Raw genomic sequence first — 26,900 nt, 5'->3', positions numbered from 1 at the left:
TTGAGGGGAATGAGGGGCTAAACCAGATCTGACACCACATAAATTAGCCACTTTTGGACCAGGTCACATATACGGTGTGTTCATTTTAACAAGAAAACAAGTGAGAGTACTTGAATCCCCTCGCACATCACCTCTCAAGGCTCAGTTATTCAAACTTTTGTCCTCTAAACCAACTCTGATTCAGGAAGGAAACAGGGCTGGATGAAAAATAACTGAGGAGGTAATGAAAGTTCACTTCCACTCACATTAGAGTAATTGTTAGACCCATGTGTAGGGGGCAGGGAGTGGAATGGATTGAAGCAGCCAGAACAGAAGCAGCACAAACTTCAACCTTTTGTAACAGGTTCTATTTGTGTGGGTACAATGAGTAAGCAGAAGTCTGGGAGGGGTTGCAAGAGGACTACCTTTTATCTCCAAAGTAGAGGTGGCAGTAGCCTTTTTTGAGAAAAAGAGGTGCCGGAACTCACCATGAATACCTCCCTTGTTCTCTTAGAATGGCAATGGTGCCCACCTGAGAGGTGCCAGAACTGAGTTCCAGTGAGTTCTCCCTGCTCTCAACTCATATTCATGTTTAGGAAGTTACAAATTATGCAAACTATTTTTAACTGCATTTCTTAAACACAGGGAAAATTGAATACTAACATTAATGGCTTTGTCACTTCTACTTTTCTGTAGCTGAGCCTCTTCTAGTTCCTTTACCAATGTCTCTTTCTCAAGATTCAAATCATGCAACTCTTGTTCGGTTTTCTTAACTTTCCTTTGAAGATTATGGTTCTCTAGATCTTTGGTCAGGTTTTCAGAACGCAAATCCGCCAGGAGACTTTCTTTTTCCATCAAGAGAGTCTGAGGATCTTCAACACCCTAGAAAAAAAAGCAGTGACTTCAGTTAGCACAAGTCATGCAATATAGAGGACAACTTTCTCTTTTATTTTCATGCCTTTCACAGCTCTACATCAACATAGTTTTCATGTCACAAATGCAAGACAAGCCCTGTTGCCCAAACTGTTTTGCGAAAGAGCCTAGCCACAAATATTCTCCAAATGAAGCTTGTAGAACAGACATTCAGGAACATATTAAGACTTCTAAAGGCAGGCTTATTATTAGCTGCTTGCCTAGGGCAAGTAATTTTAGCATCAGACAAGTTTCTACTATACAACAAAAACTTGCAGGTGGGCTTTCTGTTTATGTCTAGCCTCACAACTGTGAGCTATTAGGCTAAGGAAAAGGAGAAGATGATCTGTTTAGAATTAACAAAACCTACTCTCTTCCTTTCCTCAAATGTGCTAGCTTTCTGCATGCAGGGAATATTTTTATGGGGAGGGATTCTATCATATGAGCCCACCACCCCTCATCTGCATTCTGAAGTGGTACACCCCACACAGATTGGCTACCACAGAGTAATATACAAGCCATGGATTCTTTCTAAAAACATTATTCTTACAATCCACAAAAGCACAGTTAGACGTCTACCTAGGGAGGTTACCAAGACCCACTGCCAAGGGACCCAACTGGGTCCCTGCTGGGGTAATCCAGGAAATGATTCTGCCCTGGTCTGTCAAAAGAAAGCACATTAGCCCACAGTGAGGGATAGGCAAAAAACCAGTCAGAGCTTCTAGCAACAGTGACTTAACAGATCTATTAACTAATCTTACCAATTCCAAAGGCCCATCAGCAATAAATAGCCCATCGGCAAAAAATAAAAGCCCAAACTCTGCCAAGTCTGTAAGGTCTGACAAATGCCTCCATGGCCTCACACTAACCATTTCATTTCCCAGAAAGTGGAAGAACTAACAAGGGGATCATCTATTTTGGACCTGGTCCTCACCAATAGGGAGTAAATGATTGATGAAGTGGAAGTGCTCAGAAACTTGGGAGGAAGTGATCATGTTCTCCTGGGTTTCAGGAACGTAGTCGGATACATACTCTGGACTTTAAGAAGGCCAGTTTCAAAAAGCTGAAGGAGCTACTGAGTGTGATCCCATGGTTAGAAATACTCAAAGAGAAGGGAGTCCAAGAAGGATGGGAGTTTCTTAAAGGAGAAATACTGAAGGCCCAAATGCAAGAAAGAAAAGTGGGAGGCATCTAAGGAAACCAGTGTGGCTGCATAAGGGGCTTACAGATGAGCTGAGAGTTAAGAAGGGGATGTATAAGAAATAGAAGAAAGGGTAAATAACAAAGAAGGAGTATACAGGAGTAGCCAACAGTTGCAGGGGGAACACCAGGCTGGCTACAGCTCAAAATGAGCTCAGGGTTGCAAGAGAGGTTAGAAATAATAAAAAAAGGTTTCATCGGCTATGTCCGAAGTAAGAGGAAGAACAAGCAAGTGGTAGGTCCTCTGCATAGGGAAGATGGAGAAATGCTATTGAGTGAAAGAGAGAAGGCAGAACTATTCAACACCTACTTTGCCTCTGTCTTCACTCAAAAGGAAAGTGATGCGCAACCTGGTGATAACAGAATAGATGATGAAAGGAGGGAATGCAAAATAGGAAAAGAGGTAGTAAGGGAACACCTAGCTACTTTAAATGAATTCAAATCTCCAGGGCCTGATGAGCTGCATCCAAGGGAACTAAAGGAGCTTGCAGATGTAATTTCAGATCCTTTGCCTATTATCTCTGAGAATTCTTGCAGGTCCCTAAAGACTGGATGTGGGCAAATATTGTCCCCATCTTCAAAAAGAGGGGAAAGGAAACAAAGACAATGGCTAACCAGTGAGTTTGACATCAATACCAGGGAAAGTCCTAGAACAGATAATTCAACAGTTGGTTTGTGAGCATTTAGAAAGGATGCTGTGATTGCATGGGTTTCTCAGAAATAAGTTATTATTTTGATAGAATAACAAAGTTGGTGGATCAGGGAAATGCTGTGGATACAGTGTATCTTGATTTCAGTAAGGCTTTTGACAAGGTCCCCCATGATATTCTCACAAGGAAGCTGGTAAAATGTGGGTTGGGCGAGGTAACTGTTAGGTGTATTTGTAGCTGGTTGACTGAACCCAGAGTACTCATTAATAGTTCGTCATCCTGGAAAAGAGTGACAGAGGTTCTGCAGGGTTCTGTCCTGGGCCCATTGTTGTTTAACATCTTTATAAATGAGTTGGATGAAGGAATTGAGGGGATGCTCATCAAATTTGCAGATGACATCAAACTGGAAGGGGTAGCTAATGCCACAGAAATCAGAATCAGAATTCAGAATGACTGTAACAGATTGGAGAACTGGGTGCAAGCTAGAAAAATGAATCTCAATAAAGACAAATGTAAGTTTCTACACTTCGGCAGGAAGAACCAGACGCACCAATATAAGATGTGGGACACCTGGCTTACCAGCAGTACATGTGAGTCAACAGTGTGATGCAGCAGCAAAAAAAGCTAATGCTATTCTAGGCTGCATCAACAGAAGTATAATGTCCAGATCAAGGGAAGTAATAGTATCATTCTATTCTGCCTTGGTCAGACCACAACTCAAACACTGTGTCCTATTCAAGGAGTGCTTGAAAGAGCTGGGTATGTTTAGCCTGGAAAAGAGGAGACTAGGAGGAGATATGATTTTTGTTGTTGTTGTTCAGTCATTTAGTCATTTCTGACTCTTCATGACCCCCTGGACCAGAGATATGATAGCCACCTTCAAATATCTTAAGGGCTGTCACATGGAAGAGGGAGCAAGCTTGTTTTTTTCTGCTCTGCAGGGTAGGACTCAAGGCAATGGCTTCAAGTTACAAGAAAGGAGATTCTGACTAAACATTTGAAAAAACTTTCTGACAGTAAGAACTGTTTGGCAGTGGAACAGACTCCCACGAGAGGTGGTGGACTCCCCTTCCTTGGAAGTTTTTTAACAGAGGTTGGATAGCCATATGTAATGGATGCTTTAACTGAGATTTCTACATTGCAGGGGGTTGAACCAGAGGACTCTTGGGTCCCTTCTCTGATTCTATTCTCTGATTCTACCTGGAAATACAGGGTGGAGGAACAGAAGTAACCATAATAATCCTTATTGTCTCACCTTGAATTTCCACATCTGAATTTTCTGGGTGGCTTCAGCCAATGATGTGTTTAAATCTTCAATTTCAGAGCAAAGTTTTTCATTCTGAACGAAAAAACACAGAAAGGGGTGAAATCTCATGGATGTGAAAGACACACAAGAGCCAAGAGACAGCAAGAACAAAAGCATCATCACAACCATATGAAAAAAGAATGTCAGCATTTCCCAGGAATGTTCTTTTTTCTGCACAGAGAGAGGATGGGGCAATGAGGAGTCTCTCCCACCCACTTCCAGAGGTTGGGCTGGTACCAATCTTTGCTCTGCCCTCCCCATACACACTTGCACACCCCTCTCTGTTATCCATCCATGCAAGCAAAAGGCATGATCAGAGCTTAAGGACACATTCCAGCCGAGCAAATACACCCGAGGTGCAAAGCAGAGATAGTAAGGGAAAGGGAAAATATACATCCATTGTTTCATCCGTTTTTGCCCCTGGCCTGCTCAGCAGTGGCATGTTGCTCTCAGAAGGTTGCCCAGAAGCTAATGTGGCTCTCGGACTGAAAAATGTTCCCCTCTCTTGCTCTAAATAGGTATTCTTAACCCTCAAGACTTCCTAGAATGTCCACCCTGCCCTTCCCTCAATCTGTTACTATCAAGCATGGCTTGAATACATTTTTATCAGAATAACATAATCCGTGTACCTCCTTTTCTTTCACTTTTACAGCAAGGACTAATCCCTGGATAGTTTTGTCTCGTTTCAAAGCATTTATCTTTTCGACAGAAAGCTCCATCTCTCGTTCATGAAGTTCCTTCTGGAGTGACTGAGGATTAAAAGTAAATGCATAGTTATCCTTTTTCAAGACACACATTTTCTATATTAAGAATACTTTCACAGGCATCAAGCAAGAGCACAGCTCCTCACTCAGGGCAACTGCAATTTGGACCACATAAGCTTTGCCACAAGCCTTTCACTGTTGAGATAGGAAATCTCTACCTGGGCTGGGCCACTCCACGCTATGGCAGGCAGGGTAGGGGGGTTCTGTAGCTGAATGTTCCTCCACTCAGAAATATCTGTATACAGAAAACTAATGTGTAAGGGAGCTGGCAAGGTTAGAACCCTCGCTAAGAAGCTTGTTTTCTAAATGCAAATAATTTTAGATACACAGCAGCATTCTCTCATGTGAGTTCCCACCTCTTGCCTGAAGTGGCACAATGTAGATGCAGGTTGGCCACCATAAGAACTAGGCCTGAAACTTTCCTGGCAAAGGTGCCCTATCCTGCATATATGCTGCTTACCCAATATTTTGTCAAGCACAAAAGGAGCAATCCTTAACATTTATAATGTGGTTAAAGCAACTCTTGCCTATTCTCCTACCTTTTAAGGCTGAAATACAACACAGCCAAAGTGGGATTTCACAGAACTGTCCAGGGCAGAAGGGGGGGGGGCAGTACGATTGCTGTGCCATCCTGGAGCTGACACTGCAACTGGGCCCAGTGCCACTGCATGACAGCAGTGAGACTGGCTTGGGATCCAACAGATTCTGAATCGGCTCAGTCCTACAACGCCTCCAGAATGCTCCACTGCATTCCACAATGTTGTGGCATGTTTGCTGGATGGAAGAAAAGCATCTCACTGATGGAATGATGAGAGGCCAGATTAGCTGTGAGAACTGAACAGATGGTTAGTGGTGCAAGAGAGATAAAAGGTGGAGGCTTTTTCCATGTGCTTCTCCACATGGCAAGACCCCAGGCCTGTGGAGATGGCTTGGGTGGCTTTAGAAAGGTGAGTGAGAGGTCTATCAATGTCTACTAGCCAAAAAAGCTAAGCAGAAGCTCTGTTTTCAAAGGCAGTACACCAGGCAACCACCCTGCTTGTGGGCTTCCCAGCCATTATGGGAGACAGGACGCTGAACTAAACAGACTCTTCATCCAAGCTCTTTTCACACAGCACATTAAGTGTGAAATATGCTGCCACAGGATGTAGCACCGGCCAACAATTCAGATGGCTTGAAAAGAGAATAAGAAACTGATAGAGGGACAATAAAGCTATTGGGCTACTAGTCATGGCGGTTGCACGATAGCTCCAGGATCAGAAGCAATATGCCTCTGTATACCAGCTGCTGGAGAACCACAGTAGAGGAGGGGGAGGGCCAGGGTGTCCCCAAAGGTATTTGGTTACCCACTGTGTTTATGATGAATATTAAGCAGGCACTTTCACTGTAGAATTTTTCACAACTCCTAAAAGCTTGCTTCTTTAAGCAAGCCTACTCAGACGTGCATGTCTGACATGCATGTAACTTGACTTTACAATGTATGCTGTAAAAGGGACGCGGGTGGCACTGTGGTCTAAACCAGAGCCTAGGGCTTGCCGATCACAAGGTCGGCAGTTCAAATCCGTGCGACTGGGTGAGCTCCTGTTGCTCAGTCCCTGCTCCTGCCCACCTAGCAGTTCAAAAGCATGTCAAAGCGCAAGCTGATAAATAGGTACCGCTCCGGCGGGAATGTAAATGGCGTTTCCATGCGCTGCTCTGGTTTGCCAGAAGCGGCTTAGTCATGCTGGCCACATGACCCGGAAAGCTGTCTGTGGACAAACGCCGGCTCCCTCGGCCTATAGAGCAAGATGAGCATGCAACGCCAGAGTTGTCCACGACTGGACCTAACAGTCAGGGGCACCTTTGCCTTTACCTTTAAAACTTGCTTCTTTAAGCAAGCCTACTCAGATGTGCATATCTGACATGTAACTTGACTTTACAATGTATGCTGCTAAAACTGATTATTTTATTTTGAAGACTATCACATTGAAAGCAGGTGTTAAAAGAAGGTTACCAGTAGCTTTTAATTTATTTTAAACAGCTTAAGAGGTTTTGATGATTAAGTGCTATATAATAAATCCTGATATAAAAATTAAAATAAATAAAACAGTACTTATTTCTACGATTTATTTTCTGTTGTTCTGCAAGCCTCCAAGGTGGCTGGTGGTTAAGTGAAAACCAGTGTGTAACAGACATAAGATTAAAAGGCAGAAGGCATGTGGAAAGGACATCAATGGAAAATATCCACTCCTCAGGCCTTCGATGCCACGGGCGCAACAGGTTATTCCAAATGGTGCTCTACAGATTTGTGCTACCTAGCATCTAGGGTCCTGAAGCATGTTTTCATCTCCTAGAGGGTGGTATGTGTCCTCAACTGGACAATTTATTCTTTCTGGCTCTTCCAGGTGATGGAAGCAGAGGACTGATGAAGTCTCTGCAGGCAGCAGGGGGATAGTGGGACAGGACAGGACAGGACAGGACAGGGGACAGTGACAGAAAATGTCTGTTCTCCAAGCATTCCTGACTATGGGCCATGCTGGCTGGGGTAATTGAGAGTCCAATAAGCATCTGGAAGACTGCAATTTCTCCATCCTGACCAATGCCTGACAAAGCTTAACAACACACACTGCACTCCTTGCAAAACCTTTTAATATTAGAAGCTCTCTCCTTGGTTAAAAACTGTTTGGAAACAACATGAGCTTCAGCTCCTACTCATGGTAGAATAAAAGTACACTTGCAAAGGTTGTACCTGCCAACACACAACAACTAGAAAGGAAAGGGAAAAATCAAGACGTACTGCGATCTTTTTTTCCAAGTCATGTTTTGCATTGTAGAATTCTGTTCTGAGCGCCTAAAGGAATAAAATAATCCAGTTTTCACTCCAGTGTCAATTATTAGCTACGTAGACAGCTATCAGGTTCTTTTATTTCCAATAAGAAAAAGCATTATATGTGTGAAATATACATAATTAAAATATGCATCCCGGGAGACCACAAGGATTAATATTTGAAAAATCTGGCTTTTGTGCACATGCATAGCTATGCTTCTCCATTTAACTCCCTATATTTGTTAGACAGGATGTCCACATGCATACACCCAAGTGTGAGAAGGGGAAGAGGGTAAGCTGAGCAGGTGTTATAGCTACAATATACACCGCACCTTTGCAGAAAAATCAAGGGAGGTTGGAAATCACACTTTTTATGATGAGAGTGTTTTAATCATCTTACTGTTTTAAATCATTTAAGAGGCTGTAAGATCCTGGACAGAAAAGCAGGATAAGAGTAATTAAATCAAGTCAGAAGTGCCCCCTATGCGTCCATAAACCCAAACAAGGACTGAGCATGCATACTTTCCTCATGCAACTAGGGAATTATTATGACATATTTACACAACTATTTCTCTAATGGCCTTATGTGATTGTTCACACACACCCCTATTTTTTCCTTACAACTCAGGAAAGGAAGTTAGCCTGATAGGATAGTGACTGACCCAAGGTCACTTGGTGAATTTCAGGGCTGAGTGGGGATTTGAATCCAATGCTCCCAGGTCCTGTTCTAACATTCAAACCAATATACCACCTGGTTCTGTATGCACAAAATAGCCCTTTTCAATAAAATAAAAAACGATCACCAATATTTATAAACCTCTTTTCACCATACAAGCCAAAAAGTACTTTATAGATCAAGCAAAACAATATGGTACTTAAAACAAAAAGGGCAGGTGAAAATGTCAGTTACATAAACAGGCATAAGTACAGCTTACTTAAGACACCTGCTGAAATAGGAAAGCCATTGTCAAGCACCTGAAGTTCAACAGTCAGGTGGCCTGTCTGATCTCAGCTGGGAGGGAGTGTCACAGAAATTGGCACATAACATTGAATGTATGGTTCCTGGTAGATACAAACCATACATCCAAAGATCAGAGCATCCCTCAAAGATATAAGGAATCAGAATGTCTGTGGGCCTTGGAGGTTGTGTCAGCAACAAGTTTGCCTCTTGCTCAGCCAATACAAAGTGCCACCTTGTTCTGCCCAATCCCCTCTCCTGTCACCCACATCGAGTTTAGAGGCAAAAGAAAACTGAGCTCCTCATTTGCATCAGAAGGGTCTACGTATGGGTTGGTTCAAAGATGACTCCTTTTGGACCCAATCTGACCCTCCAAATTAACCAGCTTTTCAGCAACATATGACTTTCAAAGACTACTAGCATTACAATAGAAATGACCATAGAAGCAACAGGTACACCAGTGTGGTATAGTATTTAGAGCATTTGACTAGGACCTGGAAGACCTGGGTTCAAATCCATACCTGGTCATTAAGCTCACTTAAGTGACCTTGGGCTAGTCACTGTCTCACAGTGTAACCCACCTCACGGCTTTGTTGTGGGGATAAAATTGGGAGGGAGAAGAATATTACACAATATTGAGCACCTTGAAGGAAAGGTGAGATATAAATGCAATAATAATAATTAATTATCTACATTTCTGAAACTTGATGGCAGTGTGACCCATGCCTTCGAGAAAGAATTCATTAATTGTTTTACATTGCTAGAAGCCTGGACCAATAGGAACCAAATGAGAAGCAGTTGAGAAAGTGAGCAAAGTGGCTCATAGCCTGGTGGCTATCCCCTGTATGGTGTCCTGTTAAAGCATTTGACTAGGTCCTTGGAGCTCGGGGTTCAAATACCCACTCAGCCATGAAGCTCACAGGGTTATCTTGGGCCAATTGCCTTCTCTCAGCCCTGACTCATATGGTTGTTGTGAGAACAAAATGGGGAGGGGGAGATGCATGTATAACACCGTGAGGACTTGGAAAGAAGGTGGAACAGAAAGGTAAAAATAAAAACAAAATAAGGGGGGGAAACAAAGAGTATCTGCAGAAAAAAATGCAAAAGTACAGCTCTGTATCAGCTTACAGACTGCTCCTGTGCTCAGTGGAAAAGTCATGCCTTAGATAACTGTGGGAAAACAACAAGGGTGACAAACAGGATCTTCTCAAGGGATGGCATTCCACCTTTCTACCCTATTGATAGTCCTCACCTCCAGCTGCTTCTCTTTCTCAAGCACTAAAGCACCAGGATGATCTTGGATTTTTTCTTCTGACAAACTCTCCTCCAAAGATCTATTTCCGGACTCTGCTGCTTCCAAGCACTGGATTAAAGCTTCTTTATTTTTCAGAGAAAGACTCAGTTGCTCAATACATCTAAAATTACAGAAAAAGAACCATGATGATGATGACATACGAAGAGCAGAAGGGAAAGACATAAGATCTGATTGATACATCTAGTCACTGAATAGACTTACCAAACTTGTCCCCACAACAAGCCCAATGAAAATGAAACAAAAGCAAGAGGCATTAACAGAGTTCAAGAATATTCCAGTCAGGCAAAATCACTTGGAATGTGAAGGAAGGTCAGTAAGGGGTGTAGTCAAGGGAGATCGGACCAATTTGACAAAATGAGTACTCATCCATAATAACAGCCTAACCTGTCCTTTTCTTCAAGCACTGTCATCACATCCAGATCCTTTGATTGCCTATTTGTAATCAAAGAAAGTTGCTGTTCGGCTGCAAGTCTTAGTACTCTCTCCTGCTCCGTCATTGCAAACGCTTTCTCTACTTCTTCCTTCGCCACCTTAAGATCCTGTGCTCAGAAAATAAGAGATGCATGATGAACCAACCATTCACAGCCAGTGAACTTTTGCAATAATTTCTCAAGCAGTATTGCCCCTCCTGGGCTCATTTGCCCAGCAAGGATCACCACTTGTGGTGGAATTTAATATGACATGCACTTTTCTGGACCACAATAGACTTAATCACAAAAAAGAGGTAATGCCCTGAGTAAGTTACAGCTACATACTTGAATGCGAAAGAGGAGAACTATTCATAGGAGCTCAGAAGAAAATGAAATGCAGGAAAGTACAGAGGGTGATAATTACTTTGCAGCCATTCACCAAAAACAGTATTAGATAATATAGACATCCTGGTATAGGTCAACCAATTAAGACATTTGTTGTGAGAAAATTCTCTTGATGTATTCCAATTCAACTGCTTAACATTGCAATCCACCTTTGATGTTCTTTTGTTCAAGGAAGACCACCTTAAAGACAGTTACTGACAGTCTTCAGAGACTAAACTATTCCTCCACCAGCTTTTCTATATTACCAGTCTGCGGGCAAATGGGGTCTCAGCCAGCATACCAGATGGAGCTGGTAGACAGCTGCCCCGGACACAGAATTGGCCTGCACCTCCATGGACAGCTGTGAGTCCAAAATGACTCACAGGCTGCGTACCTGGTCCTTCAGGGGCACAGTTACTCCATTCATGACCAGGGAATCCCCGACACCTGCTCACCCCATCTCCCCAAAACAGTACTTCTGTCTTATCCTGGGATTCAATCTCAATCCACTAGCTGCCATCCAACCTCCAGATACTCACACAGGACATTCAACGCATTCACTGGTTCCAATTTAAAGGAAGTAGTGCTAGGTATCATCCACATACTGGTGAACACCCAGCCCAAACCCCCTGATGATCTCTCCCTGCAGCTTCATATAGATGCTAAAAAAACAAGGGGGAGAGGACGGAACACTGAGATACCCCACAAATGAGTGCCCAGGGGTCTGAACACTCACCTCCCAACACCACTTTCTGGACTCGAACACAGATGAAGGAGGGGAACCACTACATAACAATAACCCTCAGCTCCTAACCCCCCTAAGATGGTCCAGAAGGGCACTAGATCTTGGCAATATCTGGCTTTCAATAGTGTGATATATCAGCAGCTAAACATCATGATATATTGATATATCTCAATATCTGAAATAAGGCAGGAACTACACAGAGGACAATGTCTTGGCAACTGCTACTACTTAAGGGTCTAAAACTGTTAAATGATATTATCAATCACCTCAATATGTGTGAGGCCTAGCCCTAAAACATATTGTGATTTGCAATATATTGCCAGGTCAAATATTAGGAAACAGTTATCACAATGTGAAATTCAAACTAGTTTTGCCCTAAAGGACACCATGGTCAATAGTATCAAAAGCCACTGAGAGATCCAGCAGAACCAGGAAACAGCTTTCACCTCTGTCCTAGCCCACCCAAAATCATCAACAAGCACGACTAAGGTGGTTTCAGTCCCATGATAGGGGCTTAATCCCAACTGGAAGGTCTGCATCTTCATGTGCCTGGAGTCGCCACTCAATTATGCCACCCACTCAATTATCTTTCCCAAGAATGGAAGAGTTGAGACTGGGCGATAATTGGCCATAATGGCCAGGTCCAAAGATGTTTTTTTTAAGAGGTGGCTTAAAACCACTTCTTTAATGGGGTCCGGAAAGACTCCCTCACGGAGAAAAGCATTCAGCACCCCACAAAGCCAATTTCCCAGCTCTGCAAGGTTCATAGCGTCCGAAAAACCCAATCCCACCCCTCAAACCTTTTCAACATTACTGTAAAGTGCAACGTGTGTGTGACTCAAATCAGGCATTCAGTAGCCTTGCCACCACTGGTGCTCTGTTTCCCCTGCATACCTGGCTGACTAATCATTGCAGTCAACAAGGGTGTCACCTCAGCTGCAGTAATTGCCAGCTGACCCTATATGCATATCCCAGTTCACCTTGGTCCATGAAGCCCTGGCTTCAGGGTTGGACCATAAGTCAGTCTGAGCAACCTGTCACCACAAGTAGCAGCAGCAGTCTTAGTGCCTTGTTCCACTTGCCTTCTTTGAAACGCACACCTGTACCCCTGACCTGCCTCTGGCACCTAAGAATGTTACTATGGCCTTGGCTCAGCCTCTTTAGACTTCAACCCAACCCCAACCCATCCCAAGGGAGGGAAGAGACAGTTACATATCCATTGTTCATCCTACCTCAGAGAGAGACTGAATTACCTGAGTTTTTTCTTAGGAAAGTGAGGGCTTATTCTCAGATTATTACTGAAAGACAAGTGCTCTCCTACAAGATTCAGCAAAGTATAATAGCAGAAATCATAAAACCACCTGCACGTGCACTATGAAAACATATTGCCTTGCCTCCTCTAAGTGGCTTATCTTGCACTTCAAGCTTTCTTCCACTTGCTGGACTTCCTTATGAGCCTCTTCCTTCAGACGCTTGATTTCAGCATCACCTTGAGCCAAGCTTTCCACTGCTTTACTGCAAAGACAAAGCACAGATCCTTTCAGAAATTTATGAGAAGATTGTCACCAGACTTCGCTCACTACCTAATAAATCAGAATCAGCATTACTATAATGTTATTACCAATATCTCAGCCTAACCTACATTGCAACATTTTGGTGAGGATGAAATAGGAAGGGAATTATGTACATGATCCTGGGCTTCTTGGAGGAAGTTTACTTGGTTATTTTAAAGCATTTATAAACAGCTTATTTTTTTAAATTTCTAAGTGGTGTAAAATATAAAAACAAAACAATATTTAAAACAAAACAACAACATAAAACTGATAAAATAGCAATATAAAAACAAGCAAAGCAGGTATTATTCAGGGGATTCAAAAGCTGAAATAAAGATCTGTCCCTCCACCAGATGGTTTATTTCTTATATGTCTGTCTGGATTCCTGGTCACCAATGGTGATTTGTTCAGGAAAAGGCTGGCTCAAGGACAGAGATGACAAGATCCTATTGGCGAGAGAGGAAGATTTTTTGAATGTGGCACACAAGTTACTTAAATGCAAAGAGATATGCCAGCATATCAATGTTATTTCAAGAAACTTGATTCAACTGTTTGAACTGGAATTGCATAAAAAGAAAAAGTGTACCTCTTTAATAAGAGTGACTTTTCCAGCACAAAAACCAAAAATACTAGCCCTAATCTAGTGCTGCCATATTTTAAAGAGCAAAAAAAAGAGGACGCATTTGCAGACTTTTAACTACAGATCGCTTTGATGACTTTCATTTTAAATACCCCTACCATATGTAGGCTATAGAAGCTGTGATATATTGCTGGCAGCAATGTTCTTAACTTTCAACAAAATAATAATAATAAATATTGCTCCATCACTTGTCACATGAAAGTATTTGGGCTCATGTTCACATTTTTGTGAACATAAGCGTGCACAGAACAATTTATTAAACTATTTAACATGTACATATGGGCTCTTCTTAAGGGCAGGCGGATGTTAACTCTTGCCCTCCCAGACTCCTTCTCCATGACCTTTTAGTTCAGCCACAAGAGAAGGGATTTATACAATATTTAACTGGTTTAAGATTCTGTTCTGTTGTGATTCTGTGCTGCAGACCAGCTTAGCCAGGTGTCTTAGATCTCAGTCTAATGCATTAGGAAAATTTTATTGGGTTATTGTAAACAAAAACAAAAAATGGACATTTTACCAAATTTTAAAAATCCGCCCAGACAGAAATTTTAATCCTGAAAAGGAGAACCTGTCTGGGAAAAAGAGCACATATGACAACCAGACCTGAAAAAGATAGCGTGTCTTGGAAAAAAGGGCATATGGCAACCCTGCAGGCTAATCAAAGACTCCATCTGGAATGCAGACTGCACAGGCTAATCTCTGAATAGAAACCTGGGAGAAAGCAACAACTGCTAAAAGAGCATGACACCTTCAAAGGAGGGCTACTAGCAAAGGATTAAAAATGAAGATGACACTTACGAAGCCTTGATGAGCAATCGCTCTCGCTCCTGCAGTTCTCGTTTCAAGCTTTCCAATTCAACTTTGAGTTCAATGTTCTAGTGGAACAAGAGAAGAAAAATAGTAGCCACCTCAGCTCAGGAAAACATAGAGTCCCACCTTCCCAGCATCTCACCCACCACAATATCCAATTTACATTAAGCGACTGGGGAATGAAACATTTACTTGACTTTATACCTCAAAACAGTCAAACAAAAACAAAAACAGTGGATCCTCCAGATATGAATTTAATTTGTTCCAGGGGTCCGGGTGCACCCTGCAAATTTCATAAGAAGAGGCACTGCTTCTGCGCACATGCACGGCATGACAAAGCGCTTCTGTGCATGTGCACACGACAAAACCCCAAAGTGTACAGTTCCGGGTTTGCCGCGTTCACAACCCGAAAGTTACATTACCCGAAGGTAATGTAACCCAAGGGTCCATTGTACTCATCTGCTTAAAACAAGGGCAGGGAAACCTTTCTCAGCCCAAGGGCCACATTCCAGACAATGTTCCAGGGGGCAGATGCCAGTGTTTCAAGGAGCCAGAGTCAAAATCAGGTAGAGCAGAAAATGCATATTTAACCTTTAGATAGTAAACTAGTTTTTACGCATTTTTACCAGGCAAAAACACTCATGGGGAGCATGGAACAGAGTTGGTGAGTGGCATGGCCTGGGAAGAATAGATAGTCTGGAATGCTTCAAAGGCCAGATAAAGAGGTCTAGAGGGCCACATTCAGTCTCTGGGTCTGAGATTCTCCATCCCTGGTTTAGGAGAGATGACTAAATGCAAATTTAACACAATTACATCTAATTCTTCTAGAGTTACTGTAAATGTACTCTGATGCTGGAAATTTGGCTACAACCTGTGAAGAGCTACCAGGACACAAAGCAGCAACCCAGAGATGCCCCAGATTTGATCATCTTGGTAGGCAGAAAAGGGTTCTCATGTACTAGAGGGACTCTGTCTATGTAGGCTGCCCTCAGCAGGCAGGGTAGTAATAGTAATAGTAATGACTTGCTGTTCAGGCTAGGACTTTGTCTTGTAAATAACAATCTTTAATAGCACTGGGTTTGTTCTGAGTGCACAGTCCAGCATCAGTGGTCTCAAACCAGGCAACAGATATACAAATGCAGTATATCTCTGAATATCAACTGTGGGGAATAACTCTTGTGTTCATGCCTTCTTGCAGACTTCCTGGTAGCGTCCAGTTGGCCCTGTGGGAAACAGGATCCAGGACTGGAAAGACCTTTGGCTTGGTCATGGAGTGCTCTTCTTAAGATGGCAATTTCAACAATAAATTGCACAGAATAAGGTTCTCATAGATATGTATACATCAAGAGTCATATAATAATGCAATTCATAAATTCCAAAGGGATACTAAAATACTCCCATAAAGAAAAGTGTGGAGAGAGCCAAGGACATATACAAATGTAAGAAGAGCCCTGCTAGATCAGACCAAAGGCCCATCTGGTCCAGCACCCTAGTCATTGTGGGGAGCCCATATGAAACACAAAAAAGCAACAGCCCTTCCCTTGTATACATACAGAGAAGACTCAGACTGAAGATTTGAATTGATACAGTTCATTTAATTATACTTTACATTCAAACACTGTTCAAATATGTTCCAACATTGCAAAGAATTGTAATTTAAAACCATCTTGCTCCCCTGAGCCTCAGCAGTTGCGAGAGCTTAACCACAGTGAGAGCAATCCAAATCCATTCAAACCAATCTTCAGTATTTAGCTAAACTATCACCTCTGGTTGCTTAAGAATCCCACTAAGTAAATTAGGTTCAGAGGCAGCCAATATCAACAGCTGTTGCCTTACAAGCATTCATTCATTTATTCACAGACTTTGCTGCTTTATCTGCAGGTCTTCAACATTACTACTATTACATCTCCAGAATATATCTTGAACCTTATTTTCTAATACAAGGGTCACTCATTAAAGATTTCCCCTGACCCACTTCCAGTTATCGTAGAAGGATGATATGGCACATGTATAATGATACATCTCTCCATAGGCAACGTGGTAATTTGTAGCTCTGAAATCCTAACAGTTTCTCTGCTACAGGTACTAACATGAAGTAATGTCTGATAATGCAGAATGGTCATCAGGTTCATCAACTGATAATGCAGTTGAATGCAGAGAGGTCATCAGGTTCCTGTACTTGAAAGGGCATACACCACGGGAGACATTAGATGAGATGAAAGGGGACTTATCGGGAGGATGGCCCATTGTATTACGTAGTCAAGAACTGGCATCATCAGTTCAAGTGTGGTCGGACTTTGGGGAAAACGTTCCCATTCCTGGGCAACCAAAGTCTGCCATTGATTAAGACACCATCTGGCAAGTGGAGGCTGCCATTTTGCAGGATCGCCACATAACCATCCGGCAACTAGCTGCAGATGTCAAGATCAGTGTGGGCTCTATAGAAAAAAATCATCCATGACCATTTGCACATGGGAAAGGTGTCCGAACAGTGGATTCACTGGCTGGTGATGCCTTCCCAGAAGCAGGAACGAGTCACATGCCCACGGGCCCTTTTGGCCATGTGTCACAAAAACCATGATGACTTCTTTGCCACACTAATTACTCAGGATGAAACATGGGTCCATCATTATGACCCAGAGACTAAATCCCAGTCCAAACAATGGAAGCACTCTGCCTCACCACCTTCAAAGAAAGCATGTATCCAACTGTCAACCGGCAAGGTCATGCTCATGGTCTTTTGGGACCAGCGCGGAGTAGTGATGATGGATTTCCTGACAAAGGGTACCATTACCGGGACATACTACTGCTGCAGAAATTACTGAAGGCCATCAAAATCAAGAGGTGTGGTATGCTGACCAAAGGCGTCTGCCTCCTGCAGGGTTAACACCCCGATTCATAACTCGCATGTTGCTCACGCAGAAGCACGGTCCTGTGGCTATGAAATCCTTCCTCACCCCTGTTATTCTCCCAACCTTGCACTATCTGACTTCCACCTCTTTCCAACCATGAAGTTATTTTTGAAGGGCAAGCTTTTTCCAGACGATGAAATGCTGATTTTTGAGGTCAAGTCATGGTTTCTGATGCAACCTGCCAACTTATACAGATGAGGTCTCCACAGCTGCATAAAGCGATGGGAGAAGTGTGTGACTCTTGCTGGTAGCTATGCAGAGAAGGACTAATAACTGTGCCCAGTTTCGTTTGTCTCAGTCCACAGGAAGTACGTCGGGGAAAATCTTTAATGAGTGCCCCTCATATTTCCCAGGCATAAGATACCATTTAAAGCAGGGGTCAGCAAACTTTTTCATCAGGGGGCCAGTCCACTGTCCCCCAGACCTTGGGGGGGTGGACTATATTTTGAAAAATATAAATACCCTGCATGCCGGTCCCACAGCTGCTTCTGGACCTGGAGGAGGAATGCACTCTGCATGTGCTCAGGAGCGCGTCTCGGCACTCAGCGTTGTTGACAAGCAGCAGCTGCTACAAAGGCCCGTCCCCACAGAGTTCCCAGGCGGTGTGCACCATGCGCTGTGGCCTATTGTCTGAGGCCAGGTCGGTGGGCAGGCCGCACACGCAGAACGCTGAGCAGGCAGCGCGCAGCTCACACTCCAGCTGCTCGAGCACAACTGCCGAGCACACCAGAAGCAGAACCAAGGCAGGCGCCAGGCACGGGGCCAGCAAGTACACCAAGCTCCGGCTGAAGCCCCGCGATGGGCCCATGGACAGAGAGGCTGGTAGGAAGGGGTAGGTCTGGTCCTACCCTTGCCCTAGAGTGCATATACCTACAGTCTGAGCCTTCCCCACTCACCATCTGGCCCAGCATCCACACCCACAGGCACTTGTAGCTAAAGGGCTCCCTGCTCCAGAAGGAAACAAGCAGAGGCTAGAGGAAGAAAAGGCTCTCCCAAGGTGCCTGACAGCAGAAGAGGCCACCCCCAAAGGAGGTGAAAAATGGTACCTCCCACTCAGAAGATGGTGGGAGCTGTGTGGGACTAAAAAACGTGTGTGTGTGTATCTGATAAATTATATTTTGATTAATCATAGGTAGAAATAGGGAAAAATCACAGGGACACAACATCATAGGGACACAAAATCATGGGACTAAACAGAAATCGTAGCTAAGAACAGTTAAAAATGCTAAACCTAAGCAGAAGTGAAGCCTAGCGTGTAGAGCAGGGTCGGCAAACTACAGTCCACAGGCCGGATCAAGCCTGTGAGGGTCGTTAACCTGGCCTGGCCACTGTCTGAGCTCCCTGGAAAAAAAGACAAAAAGAGGGAAGCCGCCACGCGTTCTCCCACAAAGTCCTCCTTCAGGAGGTGCAGGAGGAGGAAATGGAGGAGGCAGAGGTGCCACTGGCGGGAAAAGAGGCACCATCCAGGGCGGGGGAGGGGGTGAGAGATTTACAGGGGGAGGGGAAAGAGAGAGGGTGGGGTGAGCAGGCAGGAGCTCTCCCCGCTGACTGTGCGGCAGCAATCTGGCCTCCGCTGCCGGCAGGAGGGCCCCCCATCTCACCCCGCGAAGCGCGGAAGAGGTGCCGGCAGCAGAAGGCCCAGCAGGCCACAATGCAGGAGAGGACCCCCTACCCAAACAATGGCTATCATCAGTGCAGGTAAGAAAAAAAATAATTTTAAATTTTATCATCTACAATATTGTCTGGCCTACCTGGTGCTCTTGCATGGAATGTGTCCTTTTAAAATGCATCTGTGGGTTATTTGTGGGGCCTGCCTGGTGTGCATAGGAATTTGTTCATTCCCCCCCCCCCAAAAAAAAAAAAATTATAGTCCAGTGCCCCACAAGGTCTGAGGGACAGTGGACCGGCCCCCTGCTGAAAAGGTTTGCCGACCCCTGATGTAGAGAGAATGCTTGACCAGATTTTTAAATATAGAACTGGTAACTCATGTATTCTGAAGCAAATATGCTTAGGAACCTAGTTGGAGAGTATGCCTTGCCTTCTCATGTGTTCTCTGTTCCCATTTTAGTAAAGAGTTAGAAACACAGGAAGCTGCCTTATACCAAGTCAGACCAATGGTCCACACTCACTGGCAGGAGCTCTCCAGGGTTTCAGGCAGGAGACATTCCCAGCTGAGGAATGTTGGTGATTGGACCTGGGACCTTCTGCATGCAAAGTGAGTCCTTGATCACTGAGCTATGGTGATACAGGTTTCAACATTAATATGCTTAGTTGGTTACAAACCACCATTTATTACTTATTTGTTGTAAGCCACCAAGACAACTATGTTATGGGGTGGCATGCTAAGGCCACAAATAAATCAATTTTAAAACTGAAGCTTCTTCTTGCATGCTGCCTGCCCATAAAGGTAAAGGTAAAGGTACCCCTGCCCGTATGGGCCAGTCTTGACAGACTCTAGGGTTGTGCGCCCATCTCGCTTAAGAAGCCGAGGGCCAGCGCTGTCCGCAGACACTTCCGTGTCACGTGGCCAGCATGACAAAGCTGCATCTGGCAAGCCAGCGCAGCACACGGAAACGCCATTTACCTTCCCGCCAGTAAGCGGTCCCTATTTATCTACTTGCACCCGGGGTTGCTTTCAAACTGCTAGGTTGGCAGGCGCTGGGACCGAGCAACGGGAGCGCACCCCGCCGCGGGGATTCGAACCGCCGACCTTTCGATCGGCAAGTCCTAGGCGCTGAGGCTTTAACCCACAGCACCACCCGCGTCCCGGTGCTGCCTGCCCATAGTGACGAAGAAATATTTACAGTTCACCAGCAAACCAGAATCAGAACCATGGTTTGAGATGAATTCTGAAAAACATGACTTGTACTCCATTGTTACAAGTGATGCTCCACCTACATAGGCTGCTGCATTAGGACATTTAGTTTAGGATGCTGGGGCTAAGAGGATGGAAGATAAAAGCAGACGAGCAGCTCGAAATTATGTATTGGCCATTCCTTTTCTGGAAGCTCAAACCATGATTTGGGTTCTGACCTCTGGTTAGCACAAACCAAGGTCTGATATGATATCTGAATTATGCCAGGCAAAACATCCACAAAACGAACAGTAGTTTTAAATGAGGCATTAGCAGCTGCAAAAATGGCACTCACTACATGGAATCAGCAGCTGGATTTTTTGTTAAATAGGATATTATCTCTAGCATTCATTTGATCATTTCTCTGTATGGCCTTACAGAACAAAGAAGCAAAAGAAAATGCAAGCAAGAGAAGTAGACAGTTTATATTAACAAGGATCATCTTTCTGCTGCAGTTTGATGTGCAAGGATTATAATGTAATTTCTGAAAGCCTTTGTTTTACTGATAAAAGTGTCAGACCGAACAAGCAATTTAAATTAAGTAGGAAGGAAGCTCTTTGATTAGAACTCCTAGTAATGAAATTGTTTTATTTTAGTACTGAAACAGCATCGTTTAAGAAGTAATCCTACACATCATACAAAGGTCATTCAAAACCCCTTATTACCGTACATCTCATAGCTGAAATATAACAAAGGCATACTAACACCCGGGAATTTATGTTTAAGCAAATCCAGAACTAGAATGAGAAAAACTGGCTTTCAAAAATAAAAGAACACACAGAGTGCAGTCCTGCACCTCTTTACTCAGAAATCCTGCTGTATCCAGAGGGGACTTATCCCCAAGTAAATGTATCAAGAATTGCAGCCACACTGTACAGGGGCTGAAGTAACCCAGCCACAACATGAGTGGCCATGGAGGATGGCTTTATTCAATCTGGCCATCAAAGAGTAGAAGTGGGACTGTGTTCCACCAAGACCCCTAGATCCTTTCCACATGTACAGTGGTACCTTGATTTTGGAACAGCTTAGTTCCCAAACAACTTGAAACTCGAACGCTGCAAACCTGGAAGTCAGTGTTCCAGTTTGAAAACTTTGCTTCGAGAGCTGAACGTACTCTGTTTTGAGTCCTGAGCTTCCGTTTTTACTGTTGCGCTGCTAATTTATGTTCCCCCATTGCAATTCAAGTCTTCTGTTTCCAATTGCAGTGTTCTGAGGTGATATTTGGCGCTTATATTTGGTGCTTTTGTTTTTGCTATTTATTTTGCGTTTTTTGTTTTTGAGGCTTTTTGAGTTAATCTGTTTTTGTGACTGTGTGGAACCCAGCTCAGCTACTGACTCATTGTGTGACTGAGGAAATGGATAAAAGCCCCCCATCCAAACAGTGACTATCATCAGTGCAGATAAGAAAAGATTTTTTTTTTTTTAATCATCTATGGTACTGTTTAATTTTAGAGTACAGTACATTGATTATTGCTTTCATTTTATGGCTCAATGGTCTCGTCAGATCAGAGGTCGGTAGGGCTTACCGGCCATGGGCCAGATCACTCCCACAGAGATTGTCCATGGGCCGGACCAGCACAGCGTGATGCCGGAAATCACATCTGCGCATGTCCGCACCGCCGGAAATGGCTTGTGCACATGCCCAGACACCGGAAATTGCGCCTGCGCAGAAACAATTTCTGGCATCTGGGCATCCGCAGAAGCGATTTCCAGTATCTGCACGTGCACAGACGCAATTTCCGGGCCACTTGGTGAGTCCCCGCGCTGCGCTGGTTTAGCGCCACACACAGAGGACTCACCAAGCAGGCGGCTTGGTTTGGGGGCGGCTCGGGGACCGATAAAACAGTCTTTGTGGGCCGCATCCAGCCCATGGGCCACACGTTGCTGACCCCTGTGTTAGACAGTAAAATTCATTTTAAATTGCTATTTTAGGGCTTGTTCTTAAAAGTCTGGAACAAATTAATCCATTTGCATTACTTTCTATGGAAAGCGCACCTTGGTTTTGGAACACTTTGGTTTTTGAACAGATTTTCGGAACTGATTAAGTTTGAGAACAAAGACTGGCAATTACAGTAAGGTTTCCTTCCCTTCCAGATGGTCAGCATCACCCAGCCACCCAGAGTGCTGGGATAACCCAGTCAGATTGGCTGCATATAAATAATAAAGTGTTGTTGTTGTTGTTGTTGTTAGTCAATCAGTGCTGACTCTTCCTCCAAGGAGGACTTATGCCTTTCCTGTATGCTCTACTCCTCTGCTGACCAAGAACCATGATTGAGGGGAACAAGACACTGAGGGCCTTATCAGTGGCTGCAGCCAAATTATGGAACACTTCATTCATGAAGTGTGGTTAACACCCTCCTCCCTTGATGTTTTTCGCCAAGAAAGATTTTGTTTTCTTCTGGCAAGATAGTATTGTATGTGATGTTTTCATGTGTTGGTTTTAACTGCTGAACCACACTCCTTGGTCCTTTGTTTTATATATTGTTTATATACATTTGTAATTTTTGTAAGCCAACCTGGGTAGTGCTTTTGCACCAGAAGGGTAGGATACAAATGCTTTGATATAAGTTTACTGTTCTAGTGAAAGGCTATGACAAACCTACAGCAACAGCATCAATAAAACAATACTGATCCATATTATGAGCCAACATCCATGAGGTAAGAAAGAGGCTACCAGACACACCAACAAAGCAAACCCAACTTGATTTCAAATTAAACCTTTGAATCACCACAACTATTTAGTTATTTTATCACTCATTTTTTCTGATTTCTTTTTGCAGATTTTTTTAAACAGCTAAGCCAACTAAGTTTAAAACTATTCAAAATAAAAACAAATTAAAATAGACTGCAGGGTTCAAGGACTGTCTTACTCATCACCATCTTCAACCAGAAAGCCTACAACTGCTTTAATGAATGAATAAATAAATTATATCAGTTATAAGAGATTTAAAAATACCTACAATTCGGTAGATGTCTTCATCGGGACCATCAAATTTCTGCTGCATGCGCTCTTCCAGGTAATATATGCGCAGTTTCAGGTTGAAATTCTCTTTTCGCAGCTCAATTATTTGCTATAACGAAAGAGAAATACCATGTGACATACATACTGTACCAATCCAGCAATATCATGTGAACAGGATGGAAACAAATGCTCTCATCAAGTTTATCCTGGAATATATATCAGTGTTAGGGAAAAACTTTAAAAATGTTGAGAAAGTTCTGTGTTTTCCAAAACTACCTGTATAGCAGAAGTGAAAAACACAGTCAGCCTACAGGCTACATTGCCTCCTAGGCAGCCTCCTGAGGGAAACATGCTAGTGGTGAGCAGAGCAACAAATATTAATTTTACCTTTGTTCTGCAGGCAAATTTCTATAGACACTCATACACTTCTCTGTCTTGCATTCAGGCAAGTAACAGGTAGTGCCACTGATGAGTGTTGCCTGGGGAGAGGGAACATGCTGAGATGGGGGTATGGCCTGGGAAGAGCTCCAAGGGCCTCAGAGAGAGAGACCTGGAGGGCCTCATTTGGCCCCTGAGCTTGAGGTCCCCACATCTGCTAAAGAGGGTGGATGAGAAACAATGTCACACAACCATATTAAAAACAGTGTAACTGAAAAGATTTTGGGATCTCACCAATTCAGCTGCTACACAAAAATAACTTTGAGAGGTTTCTTTGGAGATTAAACTAATCAATGAATTCTGTGTCATTATGAGCACACAAAAACTTAATTCATCATTAGCTCATGCACACACGCACACACAAAAACACACCTCATTGCAACATGCGCCTCTCAAACAAGCAACTTCCTGCAACCAATACTGTGCTCCTACAGACATTTATTTGCCCCAAACAGAAACAGACCACATAACACCGGTCTTAAAAGAACTACATTGGCTCCCAGTACGTTTCCGAGCACAATTCAAAGTATTGGTGCTGACCTTTAAAGCCCTAAACGGCCTCGGTCCAGTATACCTGAAGGAGCGTCTCCACCCCCATTGTTCTGCCCGGACGCTGAGGTCCAGCGCCGAGGGCCTTCTGCGGTTCCCTCATTGCGAGAAGTGAGGTTACAGGGAACCAGGCAGAGGGCCTTCTCGGTAGTGGCGCCCACCCTGTGGAAAGCCCTCCCATCAGATGTCAAAGCGATCAACAATTACCTGACATTCAGAAGACATCTTAAGGCAGCCCTGTTCAGGGAAGTTTTTAATGTGTGATTTTAGTGTATTTTTGGTTTCTGTGGAAGCCGCCCAGAGTGGCTGGGGAAAAACAGCCAGATGGGCGGGGTACAAATAATAAATTATTATTATTATTATTATTATTATTATTATTATTATTATTATAAAAAACACCTACAATTAGTGCTATTTTTCTAGAAAAAGACGTGCTGGAACTTACCATAAACACCTCCCTCGCTCTCCTATAATGGCAATGGTGCCCATCTGAGAGGTGCTGGAACTAAGTTCCTGTGAGTTCCCCCTGAAAAAGCCCTGCCTACAATGCAAACTCTTACAGAAATATGTGTGAGAGAACTAAAAAGTTGAGAATTTTGGGGCACATTGCCCAAGCAGTCTCACATGTGAAAGAGAAGCTGATACTGCTTCCTGTGTGTTGAATTTGAGAGCAAGGGGTGTTTTTCAAGGGTTCCCATTGGAGTAGAATGCCCACAAGCTTCTGGACATCTGCCATCACATAGATCCCCATGCTACTGGTCTCATTTTCAATGCTTTGTTTAAATCAAGAGCAAGAGTCTCAGCCAAACAGCAGGAGAAACTCCTGCTGTTTCTTACCTTTCACCCTGCACAAATGGGAGAGCACTCTGCTTCTTCTCCTCAAAGTCCCCTGTTCATGCCAATGGGATGTGGGAGAGGGGATTGGCAATACTCATAAATAATGGTTAGCAACTAAGTCGACAGATCTTATATTCCTTAAAAAATGTTGTTGAGAAAGAACAAATTGGACTTGTGACTAAAGACTGCAGTGTGGACTGTTCCTATTCCGGATTCCAGCCAGCATGCCTTCTTACAGCATGCACCAATTCATTTCCCCTCTCCTTCTGGTTTTCTGCCTGCTCTCCCCAAGAGGTAGTCAGCATTCTGTGGCAACCACAAAGCATCCTGGAGTTTTCTTTTTCTACCTATGCAAATTTCAGTGTTCCCAAAAGCCTACTTATGTGCATGGATGACACTGCTTTCACTGCATTAATGGATCCATACTTGGAAAGTGGCACACAGAACAGTTTTTGTGGTAGGAAACTGATAGAACCATTTTAGCCCAGAACAGACCATTCTCAATGGGACGGGAGAGACAGGGGACAGGTAAATATATCTTCCTCTGAAGATTTTAAACATCAACTACTTGCAGAAAAAAGGCAAACACAGTACCCTTAGGACAGTCTGCTGTCCCAGTATCCTTCATTGCTTGAGACTTAACCTTAACCCCCAATGAAGGAGGGTAAAATGTCAGAAAATTGCATTAGAGGGGAGTTTCAAACATACATCCAAATAAAGCAATTGGCCCGTATCCCTGCTGTCTGCCAGATGCTTTCCAAATGGAGAAATCTAATATGTTACTAATAAAATATTGATGTCCATGCTTCTGTATAATGAAAGGCTTAGAGTAGGTATAGAAGCTACAAACAATCTTGCTTAAGACACACACACAGACACCAAATTCAAATGGGGCTTGGTGTGCAAACCAAACCCCAGAAGCTGCTCAGTGTAGCTTAACAAAGTAAAAGAGCTTCCACCACATTTGCAGGCCTCCTGCACAGGGCAGAAGGGCAAACAGATCACCACACAAACCTGAATGCTGCCACAGCAACAGGGTTGGCTTAGGATCCAAAGGATCCTGGGCTTGATCAGCCCCTCCCCAGAAGGGCCCATATTGGGGCTCTCCGCTGGTGGTACATATGCCTCTGGTTGCACTTCCTCAGTGGAGGACAAGCAGGTCTGGGCTTAGACAAATCCAACCACCACCATCCAGCCCAGCAAGGGGTAACTTCCGTATAAGATTGACAGGAAAGTGATAGTAATCCTTGTAAGACCTTGCTTATACGCTGAACTCAATGCAACCCTGAAGTAAACTCAGTTGTAAATTTTCAAAACCAGTAGATACTCTTAATTACCCAGAAACAATTCTGCCCACAGAAATATGCATGTAAAACTTTCCATACTTATTTATTTGTGAAATATCTACAAATACAAGCTGTATTTTCCCAGTACTGAAACTACTTTTGTAGATTAACTTAATATGTATGCAAGAGCACAGCAGAATCTGCATGTGCAATATAGGGGGGAAATGGAGGACGTTAGGTTATTGCTTAGTCCCTTAACAGCACTTTTGTAAATCCCCTTTTCCTCAGTATATTCTGAACAAGAAATGGTCTGCTTCAACCTACACACTTCACTGGGTGGCCAAAAGTCATTCACTCACATTTTCAAAGTCCTTCATGGTCCTTGCTCTAGTTGGTGACACTGTGTCTTCCGCCACATCTGGTAATGCTACAAGTTTCAAAAGACAAAGTTTATTCAGATTCCAGTAAATTTAACTTTTCAGCACTGTGCATACATCACCTTCAGTTAAGAAAGAAGAGAAACTAAAAAAGAAGTAGGTAGTCAGAGAGAGGATAGCAGCAACATCAAATTCCAGTATTTGTAAGGGCTTTATTCTTTTAATAAGCCAACCAAGATCTGAAAAGCTACTTCAG

General features: G+C 43.5%; 1 protein-coding gene across 6 annotated transcripts in view; it reads right to left on the bottom strand.

The window, feature by feature from the left end:
• Positions 1–26,900, bottom strand: part of CDK5RAP2 (CDK5 regulatory subunit associated protein 2) — a 125,465-nt gene that overhangs the window by 91,925 nt on the left and 6,640 nt on the right. For all 6 annotated transcript variants that reach the window (XM_083422825.1, XM_083422828.1, XM_083422826.1 and 3 more), the window contains exons 3-12: positions 26,627–26,694; positions 23,156–23,266; positions 14,418–14,494; positions 12,821–12,941; positions 10,272–10,426; positions 9,825–9,987; positions 7,585–7,638; positions 4,677–4,796; positions 3,997–4,080; positions 643–861 (exon numbers count right to left, since the gene is read on the bottom strand). In XM_083422825.1, coding sequence (XP_083278951.1) covers positions 643–861; positions 3,997–4,080; positions 4,677–4,796; positions 7,585–7,638; positions 9,825–9,987; positions 10,272–10,426; positions 12,821–12,941; positions 14,418–14,494; positions 23,156–23,266; positions 26,627–26,694 — 1,172 coding nt within the window. The remainder of the gene's footprint in view (positions 1–642; positions 862–3,996; positions 4,081–4,676; positions 4,797–7,584; positions 7,639–9,824; positions 9,988–10,271; positions 10,427–12,820; positions 12,942–14,417; positions 14,495–23,155; positions 23,267–26,626; positions 26,695–26,900) is intronic.

This window comes from Podarcis tiliguerta (assembly GCF_965153285.1).
Source record: "Podarcis tiliguerta genome assembly, chromosome: Z".
Lineage (NCBI taxonomy): Eukaryota > Metazoa > Chordata > Lepidosauria > Squamata > Lacertidae > Podarcis > Podarcis tiliguerta.
The sequence above is the reverse complement of the archived record's forward strand: the minus strand, read 5'-3'. Positions and strand labels throughout refer to the sequence as shown.